Source organism: Idiotropiscis lumnitzeri, chromosome 8 (assembly GCF_059441095.1).
Source record: "Idiotropiscis lumnitzeri isolate Australia: NSW breed Sydney's pygmy pipehorse chromosome 8, RoL_Ilum_1.0, whole genome shotgun sequence".
Classification (NCBI taxonomy): domain Eukaryota; kingdom Metazoa; phylum Chordata; class Actinopteri; order Syngnathiformes; family Syngnathidae; genus Idiotropiscis; species Idiotropiscis lumnitzeri.
This window is the reverse complement of record NC_142398.1, coordinates 8,621,800-8,634,137: the sequence shown is the minus strand read 5'-3', so window position 1 is coordinate 8,634,137 and position 12,338 is coordinate 8,621,800. Positions and strand designations below refer to the sequence as shown.

At 39.8% G+C, this 12,338-nt stretch overlaps 1 protein-coding gene across 10 annotated transcripts in view; it reads right to left on the bottom strand.

Annotated features, from left to right (window-relative positions):
- inpp4b (inositol polyphosphate-4-phosphatase type II B) overlaps positions 1–12,338 on the bottom strand; it is a 177,737-nt gene that overhangs the window by 4,856 nt on the left and 160,543 nt on the right. For 9 of the 10 annotated variants that reach the window (XM_088303812.1, XM_088303809.1, XM_088303811.1 and 6 more), the window contains 9 exons: positions 8,548–8,802; positions 7,620–7,764; positions 5,862–6,037; positions 4,832–4,955; positions 4,599–4,725; positions 4,140–4,280; positions 2,953–3,050; positions 2,748–2,860; positions 1,063–1,217 (listed from right to left, as the gene is read on the bottom strand). In XM_088303812.1, the coding sequence (XP_088159938.1) occupies positions 1,063–1,217; positions 2,748–2,860; positions 2,953–3,050; positions 4,140–4,280; positions 4,599–4,725; positions 4,832–4,955; positions 5,862–6,037; positions 7,620–7,764; positions 8,548–8,802 (1,334 nt within the window). The remainder of the gene's footprint in view (positions 1–1,062; positions 1,218–2,747; positions 2,861–2,952; positions 3,051–4,139; positions 4,281–4,598; positions 4,726–4,831; positions 4,956–5,861; positions 6,038–7,619; positions 7,765–8,547; positions 8,803–12,338) is intronic. The other variant, XM_088303810.1, reaches the window with a different exon arrangement.

Genomic DNA, 12,338 nt, shown 5'->3' with positions numbered 1-12,338 from the left:
TCTTTACTGATTTTTCCGCATCAGACTTTGTGTCAATCAGATGCTCTGGCATCGGATGCTAACAATTTTTAACAGTCTTGGAGGCTATTTCGAGCGCATGAGAAAAACCCGCCATCCATCAGTCTAGTACAGGGGTCTGCAAACCGGGGCTCCAGTGCCATATGTGGCTCATTCGTCTTCCATTCGTTTGGAACATAATGAGTAATTTGTAATTAAAATTTAAATGACACTAATTTGTTGATTTTGTAAACGCAATTATATTGTGAAGATTTTAGTGTTCAACAGTTTTTAGATGTTTTTTTTTTGCCGCTGAAAATATTATCACTTAATTACCACAAGCGCTGATAAATAATAAATCCAAGAAAAGTTTCTGAAGAAAACAGAATACTTAATGTTCATGCTGCATGAATTTATAATTAAAACGTTTCCCGTTAAAATGAAGATGACGACTTATGTGTTGATGCTATATGCTGGGCTTCACGAGCAAACATCACATTTTAATTGGCTAATATTTTGCAAATATTCACTTAACGTTGAGTGGAATAGTCCTTAATCCTTTTCTTTCTAATTCTTTATTCGTTTGCATGGATTACTTGAATAGAGATTTTATTATTTTTTTCTATACAGTGTTTGCCTCACTTCCTCACTCAAGATGTCAAAAAGGTTTTGTGGTTCCCACAGTTTTTTTTTGTCCTGTGGGAGACGCTCTTTTGAGCATTAAAGGTTGCCGATCCCTGTTCTAGCACATTTATTCCCAAATGTGCGCTCCACGGATCACTAGTGTAGCGTTCATGCTGTGCGGAATATGACAGTAGCTTTAGGTTTTTTTGTTTATCTCGTCTGCAAAACAAGTGCAGCACATTTGTTAAGTACAGTTCAGTCGCAATGAACTGTAATGTGTAATTCATGTTTGTTGAATTTTCTATATTTGAATCGGCACTCTGAAAGCAAAGTGGCCGGTTGCCTGTGCGTAAGGTGCTTTAGATGAAATGACCCTTTAATCTGGTTTGATCCCACAGTTTAGGAGAAGCAACACAATGGTGATGTCGTGGAAAGCCTTACTTCCGCATGCAGTCCAGCGCGCGGATGAAGAAGTCTTTGCTGAGCTGGTGTTCGTCACGTAGCAGGGCGCACTGCTCCAGCGTGACGGACATGGATGTTCGGTCTTTGGCACTTTTGCAGCTGGTGAACCTGATGCCGTTCAGACGTCGGCAAATCTGGACAGACATCGGGAAATAAGGTTCATGAGCTAAACCAGGCTGGGAAAACTTTTGAGCTCACGGTGAACATTTGACTTTTTAAATGGACAGTCAAAGCATTGCTTTTAAATGAAGCTCCTAACTGATGTCAACAGAATTTCCTGGCATCAAAATAGGGCCAAAGCTGTAATTCAGTCAAAAAATAGCTCCTGAACTCATTTCAACATTGTCTCTACACACCAAGATAGCGGATAAGCACTATATTTGTCAAAATGCAAACTTCAACATTTTTAGTTGGCACAAAGATGCCAGGAGATAGCATCAAAGCACTACTTTAGTCAAAATGAAGTTCAAATTATTTCAATATAGTTCACAAGCTCCTCAACAAACTTTAACATTGTTCCTTGGCACCAAGGTGCCACAAGATCGCAGCAAAGCAATACATTTGTCGCAGTAACGTTCCTTAACTCATTTCAACATAGTTTCTTGGAATCATGATGCCACAAGATGGCGGCAAAGCACTACTTTAGTCAAAATGAAGCTCAAATTATTTCAACATAGTTCTTTGGCACAAAGACAGTGGCAAAACAATACTTCTGTCTAGATGAAGCACCTCAACTCTCTTCAACATAGCTCATTGCCACCAAGATGCCACAGGATGACAGCAACGCACTACTTTTGTCTAAATAAATCCCCTCAACCCATCCATTCATCCATTATCAATACCGCTTCTCCCCACTAGGGTCGCCGGAGGCGCTGGAGCCTATCCCAGGTATCTTCGGTGAGTAGGCGGGGGGCACCCTGAACAGGTTGCTAGCCAACCAGTGGGCACACAGAGACGAACAACCATTCACGCTCAGTCTCATACCTCAGGGGCAATTTAGAGTGTTCAATCGACCTGCCATACATGTTTTTGGAATGTGGGAGGAAACCGAAGTACCCGGAGAAAAAGCATGCAGGCACGGGGAGAACATGCAAACTCCACACAGGATGGCCGGAGCCGGGATCAAACTCTCTCACTGTGAGGCCATTGTGCTAACCAGTGGGCCACCGTGCCCCTCAACCCATTTCAACATATTTCCTTGGCACCCTTAATGGCAAATAAATACTTTTATCAAAATGAAGCTTCAGTACTGACTTCAAAATTGTTCACCACAAGTCTTGTCTAAATGAAGCGGCGCAACGCAGCACCTTTGCAGCAAGACCCCAGGAAATGTTGGCAAAGCACTACTTTTATCTAAATAAAGCTGCACAACTCAGTTCAACAAAGTTCCTTGGGACCAAGATGCCACAAAACATTATCTGGAACATCCTACATCGTTCAGCGAATAACGGAGGATTCTCCAATGCCGAACCGCAGATATACAGATGTTTACTATAAGACAGATGTTACAGGAGTTCAACTGATGGGTGCAAACCATTTATCTGCCAACATTTTTGCTTCAAATTCCAGATGCGTGACTTATGCAAACCAAGGCGATTTTGTTTGCACGTCTGCGTGGGAAATTTACATTCCCCCGAAGGCGGAGCGAGATGGTCGGTGCTCACCGCCGCGGCGCTCCACAGAATCTCCACATTCTTCCTCCGCTTAGCGACTACATTCTGGCCCAGGGTTTCAAGTAGTTCCTTGATGTCGGTCTGGCTTTGGAAACATGGTAGACCTGTTTTACACCACATGGTAGACAAAAAGCAGCGAGGGTCAAACCTTCACTTGTGGGCTGTCCCAGCACACTTTGGTGAGAACCAAACTTACATTCACGTGGCACTTTTTCGCTCAGCGTTTTGTAATAACACTCTAGCGTTTCAAAGTTCTTCTGGTTGATCCTCTCCTGAAGGGAAATGTCTCCAAACCTGCGGAGAAAGTGGACGCCGTTTCTTTATCACTGCGTCTCAAACTGGGGTTATCGGGGTTTGCGAGCCGTAGCTTGCAATGAATTACGATGCGATTATCATTTTTAAAGAGGTACATAAGTACTGGGAAAGGCATCAATAAATTAAACCAAGAAAAATGCATAAACACATCTGGAAACACTTAGGAGTAAAAAACATCCTCTTTTTCCCTTTTTGGTATTTTGACCATTTTCATTTTCAGTCAATTTATTTATGAAGTGCATTTATTATCATGATTAGAGACTAACAGAATCTTAAAAATACAGAAAAATAGAAAAATAACTCAAATGACCATTTGAATTTTAAGAGTTGTGAATGGTTTGAAGGAAAAAAAAAATTTTCTCAAAAGCTCAAAATAAGGTTGATGACAGAAGTGCTCTTAAGTTTTTCCAGACCTGTATACTGCACAAAATAAAATAGAATCGAATGTAACATAACATCTTACATCGACCTCCTTTAGATTTGGTCCAATTAAAATCCCTGATAAGATTGTGGCATATATAAGAAAGTTAAGTGAAATATGACTTCCTTTCCCTGTACAAATTTGACTCTAAGAGAGTGCTTCTCAATTATTTTCTGTTACACCTCCTGGAACAAGAAAACATTTTGAAACTTTTTTTTAGTCTCTAAATTATTTCTCCAGGATTGTGAAAACAATACATAAGACACCATTTGGAACCAGACCCTGCAAGAAACACAAAAAAAGCCTAAAGGATATATATTTATTTAAATATTATTTGTATAACATGTATCAGAAAAGATTTCAAGTGCATCAATGTGCCTGAATTAATAATTTAAAAAAAAGCTAATTAAAATGATCGTGCCACTGTAGTGGATGTGTATTTCCACATTATTGTAGTACGGAAAAAAATAAGAAAAAAGTTTTACGCGGTCTTACATGTCCTTTTAATATCAACTTGTCTTTATGGATCCATGTCGAATTGGTGTAACAATTATGAGGGGGTCCTCGGAAAAAATGTCTCTCTTGCCAGGAGGAGAATATGAAAAAGTGAGAGAAGTTCAAAGCATTGACACAAGATGGGCGCTGACCTCTCGGCGATGGTTTGCTGTTCGTTAATGCCCACGTTAAAAAGCACCGGAAACACTCGCAGCGGACGGCCGTCCTTAATTTCCTCTGGCATGTTCTGGAAGGCGGGGCCTGGGAGTGGGACCTCCACGGTGAAGTGGTCCCTGAGCACAACCACAATGCCAAAGCGGGACATATTTTTAAAGCCGTTTCCTTCCTTTGGCATCGGAAATCAGCTTTCATTTTTGATTCACGCTGGCTTTCGTGCAGTGGAAGGACAATATCAGGTGGTGGCAGTCATGCGCCATTACGGCAGTTTGCCATTGGACAAAGACTGAGGTAAAGAGACAAGCAGCTTTTGAATAAATGTTCACTGTCATGACTGATGTGCAACTTGGACATCAATACTCATGCATACTGTAGACAAGGTTGCGGCTTTCCACGAAATGTCCACCGTAGTGAGGGATGGGCGCACATCTCACCGTCTGCCTCGCACCACAGGCTGAAGGTCACTGAGGTGGTCCGTCCTGGCCTGGGTCACCTTGAACACGACCCTCTGGAGATCCGCCACGCCCACCTCCATATCCTCCAGCATGCCGATCTCTTCGCCTTGGGACGGGTGCCACGTTAAAGTGATGACTCAGCGGAAAAACCCGCTACGGCACTGTACTGTTCTCCTACATTGGAATTTGTTTAACTGCAGTTCCAAACTCACTGTAGGTGCTGAGCAGACTTTCAAATTGGGCCACCAGGCCGACCAGGTGGAGCTGCCTCAGGAAGCCTTTGTCCTGCATCCCTGCATACACGCGCATGACGAAACCACACGCCAGCACTGCCAGCTGGAACACACGAGAAATACACTCGTCTTAGTGATACACAACACAACTTTATGTATATAGCGCATTACACAACAGCTGGAGCTGTAACAAAGCGCTTGAACACTTTGCGGCTAAAATCACTCACTCAGACTCATCCAACCACTTGTATGAAGAACTATCGACTCTAAAAATGTACTTGACATATTTCTTCTTGGTTCGATACGGACTTGAGCTGCCACGTCCTTCTTACCATTCCCAAGTATGCCATGTGCTGATAACGCACTCGCACATGGCCACTAAAATATGTAAGAGAATATAAAGAAATAAAGCCATAACTTAATGTGTTAAAAATTGATTAAACCAATAAAGATAGATAACAGTAAACCTCACATTGACCTGGCATTCAAGAGAGAAGGTACATGACAGGTTACACATAGATGAACAACCATCCGCGCTCGCACTCATACCTAGGGACAATTTAGAGTGTTCAATCGACCTGCCATGCATGTTTTTGGAATGTGGGAGGAAACCGGAGCACTCGGAGAAAACCCACGCAGGCACAGGAGACCATGCAGAGTCCATGCAAGAAAGCCGAACTGAACCCTGCACCTCTGCACTGTGAGGCCATCGTGGGATCCCGTCATCCACCCTGCCGCCTACATTTAATTGAATCCAATTTCTATCAGTGTTATAATTGTTTTGTTTAATTTAGCTTACATTATTATTTCGACTTATCCTGTATTTTTTACAGCTGCATCAATCATACAACAATGATATTAAATTTAATTTGATTCAAACCTATTTTATTCCATTCCGTGATTTTATTCACACACATTTCACAATTTTCGTTTGATTTAATTTAATTTACATTTATTTTATTTGATGTATTATCCATGTTAGTTTAGTAATGTTGTTGTTTTGACTTACAGCCTGACTGAAGACGACGTCCCTCCTCTGCTGTAGGAGGAATCCCTGCGGGATGCTGCAGGCGGCCTCCTGCAGAAGCACAAAGGTGACAGCTCTCTTGGCCTTGTCCACCACCTGGGTCACGCACTCCTTCAACCTGGCCACCAGGGGGCACAACTGCTCCCGCCAGTCACCTGCTGTGCCAACATTGTAAAAACATGGATGAACTTTTTACGTGTTGACTCACTGGCACACAAAGCGAGCAAGACATCTCTTCCTGTATTCTAGGACATTTGGCTTCGCAAGGACAACTGTTTATACCGCATCACAATGCATAATAGATGATTCACAGATAACGGCAGGTCATTAAACGCAACATGAAATTGTCTTCATAGAAAGGACACAACGTCAATGAAAAGACAAGACAGAATGAAATGACTTCAGCAGTCTGCGGTGACGAGTACATGCTCGCATACGACAACCTTTTTCTCTGAATCAAGGTTAATTTATTTAACAACAACAATAAAAAAAATCAATCAATTAACAATAAAAAACAAAAATCAACTAAAATTGAAAGATTTTTGTGAAGGAAATAAAAATGAAAATTCCTTAAAAATACAAAACTAACTGAATGGTCTTATATTTATAAAATTAACAGAAACTATCATTATAGCAAAAATGTCCGTTTTCATCTTTGTCTGTTGATATTATAGAATTTAATTGTATTTATTTCGGTATCGCTGTACGCCCGTAAAGACGCAGGAAGAATAATGTTTGATAATTGTAGTTTATTTGACTTTATTACACAATACTTTATAACATTTTTTAAAATCTTGCACTCAACAAATGCCCCATATGACAAAACACTAAACCTAATACTAAAAGTAATAAAGTCTCAACTAAAAGAAGCATTTTTGCAAAAAAGCCTACGAACTAAAAATCCAAAGTCAAAATGAAATAAAATGCAAAACTACTATAAACCTGCTCTGCATAAAATAACGTTTTTCTTTCATAAAATATTAAACTATTTCATAATTTTCCTCAGGAAATTACAACTTATATCACGTTTTCTCCACAAAATCCGACCTTTTCTCATTTCAACACCCCTGTAAAAAAAAATAATATTGCATTCATATTTCAAAAATCTGTAAAATTATATTGAAAATATTTGCATAAACCAAAATAGTCACTAATTTTTTCTATTTCAACAGATCCCTAATATTGCTATCCCGTCAGAAAATGGAGCCCTGTGAACTCTAACAAGCAACAAGTCATCTAAATATGAAATTATCCTGATCTATGCGGTTTTCTTATTTTAATGAAAACATTATATTTCATAAAGAATAACAAATGCTTTCCATTGTTTGTGTGATTTATTGCATTGGCCAGGTTAAGAGAGAGAGCATTGCAGTTTATTTATAAAATGTGATTTTCTGTCAACAGGGGGCAGTGTTGTGTCAATGATGTCCCCCCCAGCCAATACAGGCGCACTCGCAAACGCACGCTCTCACACACACTCGCCCACTAGAGCACGCGCGTGAGCGTTGAAGGTGGCCAAATGAAGCTGAAATGGCCAACCTCACAAAATCGCTGCCTTACTGAGTTTTTACAGTCATGATTTTATATTTTTTGCCAGTCTGCTTCTACTATGTTTTTTGGGGGCTGTAGTTACAAAAGAAAAAAACAAAAAAAAACGGGGATGTAAAAATGCCATTTTAGCCGGATATTCTGGGGCCCGAATAATTGTATTATAATTTTCCACATAAAACTTTCCCTTACCAGGGTTGTGTGAGGTGATGACGTCAGCGAGTTGCTGCCGCTCCCCGCTCCGCTCCTGCATCCTGCGTTCGTCCTGGTCGGCCAGCTGGTCCACCATGGCGATGACACAGTTGAGACGCTTGGCCACGCTGGCCCAAACTCTGTCCTGAAAGAATCCAACAATTACACACAGCACACTCACCACACTAACCGCCCAACTAATACATAGAGAGCCAATCACTCCAAACGACGACGACGAGAGAAAATGGATCATGTGGCCAAGGTTTCCAGGAAACTGATGCTCTGACAGAAAAACAATGTCCTTGGGGGAAAAAAAATGCGACAATGAAAAGCAGTCGCACATGAGTTGTTATTCTCATGACAACTCTTCACTGGCACTTAAAAAATAATTATATAAAGAAATCCAAGGCATTATGTGTATAAATACAGTGAAGACTTGAGATGATCAAGAACCGGCGTGTTGTTGCACAAAATTTCATGTTTATAAAACCAACTAAAACTATTTGTCTCTGTTTTTAATCAATATCATACATGAGCTTTCAGAGCTTATTTTAAATGTATTAATTTCGGTGTTGCTGTTTCGCCGTTCAGAAGAAGGAAGATTGAGCAGTCATTTGGGAATGCTCGTTTACTTTATTACACAATACTGACTTTTTTTTTAAATTTTGTTTTTATTTTGCACTCAACAAATATTAAAAAAATAAAACTGATGAAACAAACCCAAATTAAGAATAAGTGAATATAATATTAATATTATATCTATATTTATTATTTATATAATTAAAAAAATCTAAATCAAAACGAAACAAAAAGCAGGATGTGAAATTCTAACCTATTTTAACACTGACCAAGACATGGTGCTGTTATGACGTAAATAGCAATTGTTGAATCTGAGTACAAAATGAACCAAAAAAATGATGATACTTGCCCATTCCTCTTCATCGTACTCTTTTTGGTGCGGGATAGAGTCTTCGCCGCGCCTCAGGCCCTGCGTCCCGTCCACATTGTTGCACAATGTGGCCTCGTTGACGGCAGGTGACGAGGGCGACGCGCTCCGGACGGGACTCAGATCTCGCTCGCCGCACTTTTGGTTCTTGGAGACGTAACCGGGCTGGGCGGCATGCAGAGCCAACAGGGCGCACTTGACCAACTCGTCCTTGAGCGTGTGTACAAATTGCTCCGTCTGCAGTCAGTAAGAGACAAGAGGTGGTGGGAAAAGACAAACAGCTGGTGTTAGCCACCATCATACCCAAATGACAGCGACGGAGGAAGCAGGAGTGACAGAGAGGGATAAAGGGATGCCATCAAGTAAGATTCTTAGTCATTCAAATCGCAATTGGAGTCTTCTGGTTTGTTGAAGATGTTTCATCCTTTACACCACATCAGTACTAAATTTTAGTTGGGGAGGTACCACTCTGTATAAGGGCCGGACTGATTTAATCTGTTTTAAAATTGGCCCATTTTTTCTTGATTTATTTTATTTCAAACATATTAACACGTTCCAACGGCCAATTAAGACAACGATAATGACATTCAAATACTCTCCTTCCCCCAAATATTTGCAAATTTAAAAAAAAAAAAGAAAGAAAATTGTTTTTTCCACTGTTCCTTTTTATAAGGGCTCAATTGATTTCATCGGTCAATAACACCGGAGCTATTTGAAATGTGATTTTTTTCAGATTTCTTTTCAACACCAACACATTCCAACATTAGGAAAACAATAATTCATCATTCCCCTCACCACAAAATATCTGCCCCACTCCCTCCCAAAATATTTTTGGGACTTTTTTTCCCGTGTTCCTATTTGGGCCCGACCGATATATTTATTTTTTATTCTGAATTACTCATGACAACATTAATACAACGATAATGACATTCCCCAATGAAAAGAAATGTATATCATTTCAAGTCAAGTAAAAAACATTCTCTGCAGTAATACATGCAGTATATTGCTGGGGTCAGGCTCCTATTTTTTCAAAAATGTACACTATTTGTCAGCCCACACGTGTTAGGTGTCATTTTTACAAATTATTGACCAATCTAAAGTATTGAAATTGGCTTGTTGCTTGTTTATGGTGATAAAAGCATGCCTTTTTTTCGACGCCAGCAAAATGCATTTCCCATTACGTGTTAGCATCAGCGTTAAACCAGCGAACTAAAGTCTAAGCTATGTGTTGGTTACACGCAGTATGTATTTCTCCTACCGTGCTTTTATGTTTAGATTGAGGCTAAACTTCAACTGGGAGTGGCATACAAAGAGGTTGAATTCCCTTTTTTTTCAAAGAATGGCCTATTTGGTATATTTGCCATTTGTTTCTATCGTGACGTAGCTTTTCAAAGTGAAGGAGAAAAAAAGAAAGGCTTAAAGGAAGCCCTTTTGGCCGGTGAGTGGAGACAAAAACAAACTATTCAATTACTTGGACAGGCGACGTCTCTGAGGAGTGTTCCTCCTTTGCTAGCGACGTTCATAAAGAAGACGCCAATGCCACTAGCCTTCCTCTCCCGCCAGAGTGAAAGTGATAAAAGATCTCCTGAGTCATGTTTGCCGCGATGCAATTACACCCGAGCAAATGAGAAGCCCTTCATCAGCGAGTTACAGTCGTCACAATTCACTCTCTTAAAAATCACAAGTTTATTTTTTCTCATATTTCGGAACAATTTTCAAAAATGTACAGATTTATGTACAACTTTACTCCAGTAAAAATTGGAAATGTTTCTCTTTAAACCACAACATAAGTATAATAAAAAAATCAACAAATATATATATATATATATATATATATATATATATATATATATAGTATCAAAAAATTGCCTTTTCTTAACTAATATGTATTTTTTTTCTGCATAAAATTCCAACTTTGGCGAGCAAATTATTTTTTGAGGAGTCACTTGATGTTAAATTGAGGACCACTTTTAGAGAGTATTAACCTCAACAGTAGTAGTGAGCACACTTTTACAGTTCCAGAAAAGCAACAATTGGGACTTGCTGATTTCTTCAAGCACCTACTGTGATTCACACATTGTTGTTTTGCAGATGCACTGGAGTGATAACGCAACTGCTCTCCTGCAGTGTTCGGAAAAAAAGGAGAAAAAAAAAGTGGCATTTGGCAGCGCCGCAGGATGCGTCCTCAAAAGGATCTCAAAGCGAGGCGGCTCTTTGTGTGCGAAGAAGCGCTTAAATGGCAACTTTGCGTTTCCTCTGCGCTTTTCTTTCTCTTTTACACACGAAGGCACAAGACGCCGCCCCGGAGACATTCTTTTACTCACTCCACCTGCACGTATGTGATTATGGAGGAGGTAAAATGGGCCTCTGTGGACTGCCTAAGCTGAGCAATAGGAACAAAACAGAAGAAAAACTGACATAAAAATAGCATATTTGTACATAGCAGAAGGCTTGAAATCTCTACCTCCAGGTAAGCCGACATATTGTTCGCCGGGGAACGCCACCAATCATTCTAATAACATCCACTCGAGCGTATCCCCACACAACACCTCTTATTGAACATAAATGATGGCAACTTAAAGAGAGTCATGACAAAGCAAGCAGGAAGTCCAAACAAAATGAACACAAAAGAAAGCGTGAATGAAAAATTTTTTAAATTTCTGTTTGCCTGTCCAAATATAAGAATGTTATTGTGTTATTACCACAACAACACAATGTGCATGGATGGAAAGAAGACGACTTTGCAAAAAAATGGAATCAAAGAAAATTAAAGCTATTCGTGTACAAGGGGAAAAAAACATGTAATCGTACAATAAAACATAGTAATTTTCTGAAAAATAAAGTGAGAGAAAAAAAAAGTTGTAAATTGTAAAAGGTTTAAAATGTTATAAATGACGATTCTTGGTTTGAAGCTTTTTTTCAGATACGTTACTTCGAGACAAAAAAAATCAGCCAGCGCAATTCGTCGCAGCTTTGATGAATGACGCCTTCCGACGAGCAAGTGTATGACTGTGCCACACTTTCTCTTCCATACACTCACGCAGTCACGCACATACACACACAGACTCACAAGTTTATATACACACACACTCTCAGGTCCTTTGAGGCATCTGTTTTGTCAAATAAATTAAGATAAAATTAAAAATGTCATTGGTAGGTGATGTTACCTGAGCAAATTACATGTGTTCCAGAAACAAATGAAATCATTTTTATTTATTATTACTCACTTTGTACACACACAAGCACACACACATATTGTTGAGATTCCAATCAGAGACCTCAACCCCCCCGACGGGCGTCCACTGTCCAGGGCCGACATTTCCCTGGCAGGTAAGCATGTGTGTCTAATCAGGGATGAGAGCGAAGCGAGCGCGGCAATTAACGCGGGCTGATTAGGCTTCGTTCCACGCAGGCTAAAAACAATCTCTGGCACAACAGATTGCAGTCTGACAGCAGCAGATGTCATTCATTAATTACGCTGATAAAAAAAGATGTCAGCGGCAGGCGCGACGCTCCGATCAACCGCAAGCTCGCCATCATGTTGCATTCTTCCAGGAACAAGTTGTAAGAGTACCAAAACAAATTCAACGTAAAGAGATAAGACGTGAACGAGGAATTATTATGCAACAGGAATACACTTTTTTATGTACTGAAGAAAAGAATTCTTATTACCGTGAGAAAAAGGCAAACCTTTGAGATTTGTTTTTGTAATGTTACAATTATTTATAAATCAGATTAAGTTTAAGAAGTTTTATATTTTGGGAAAAATTGTG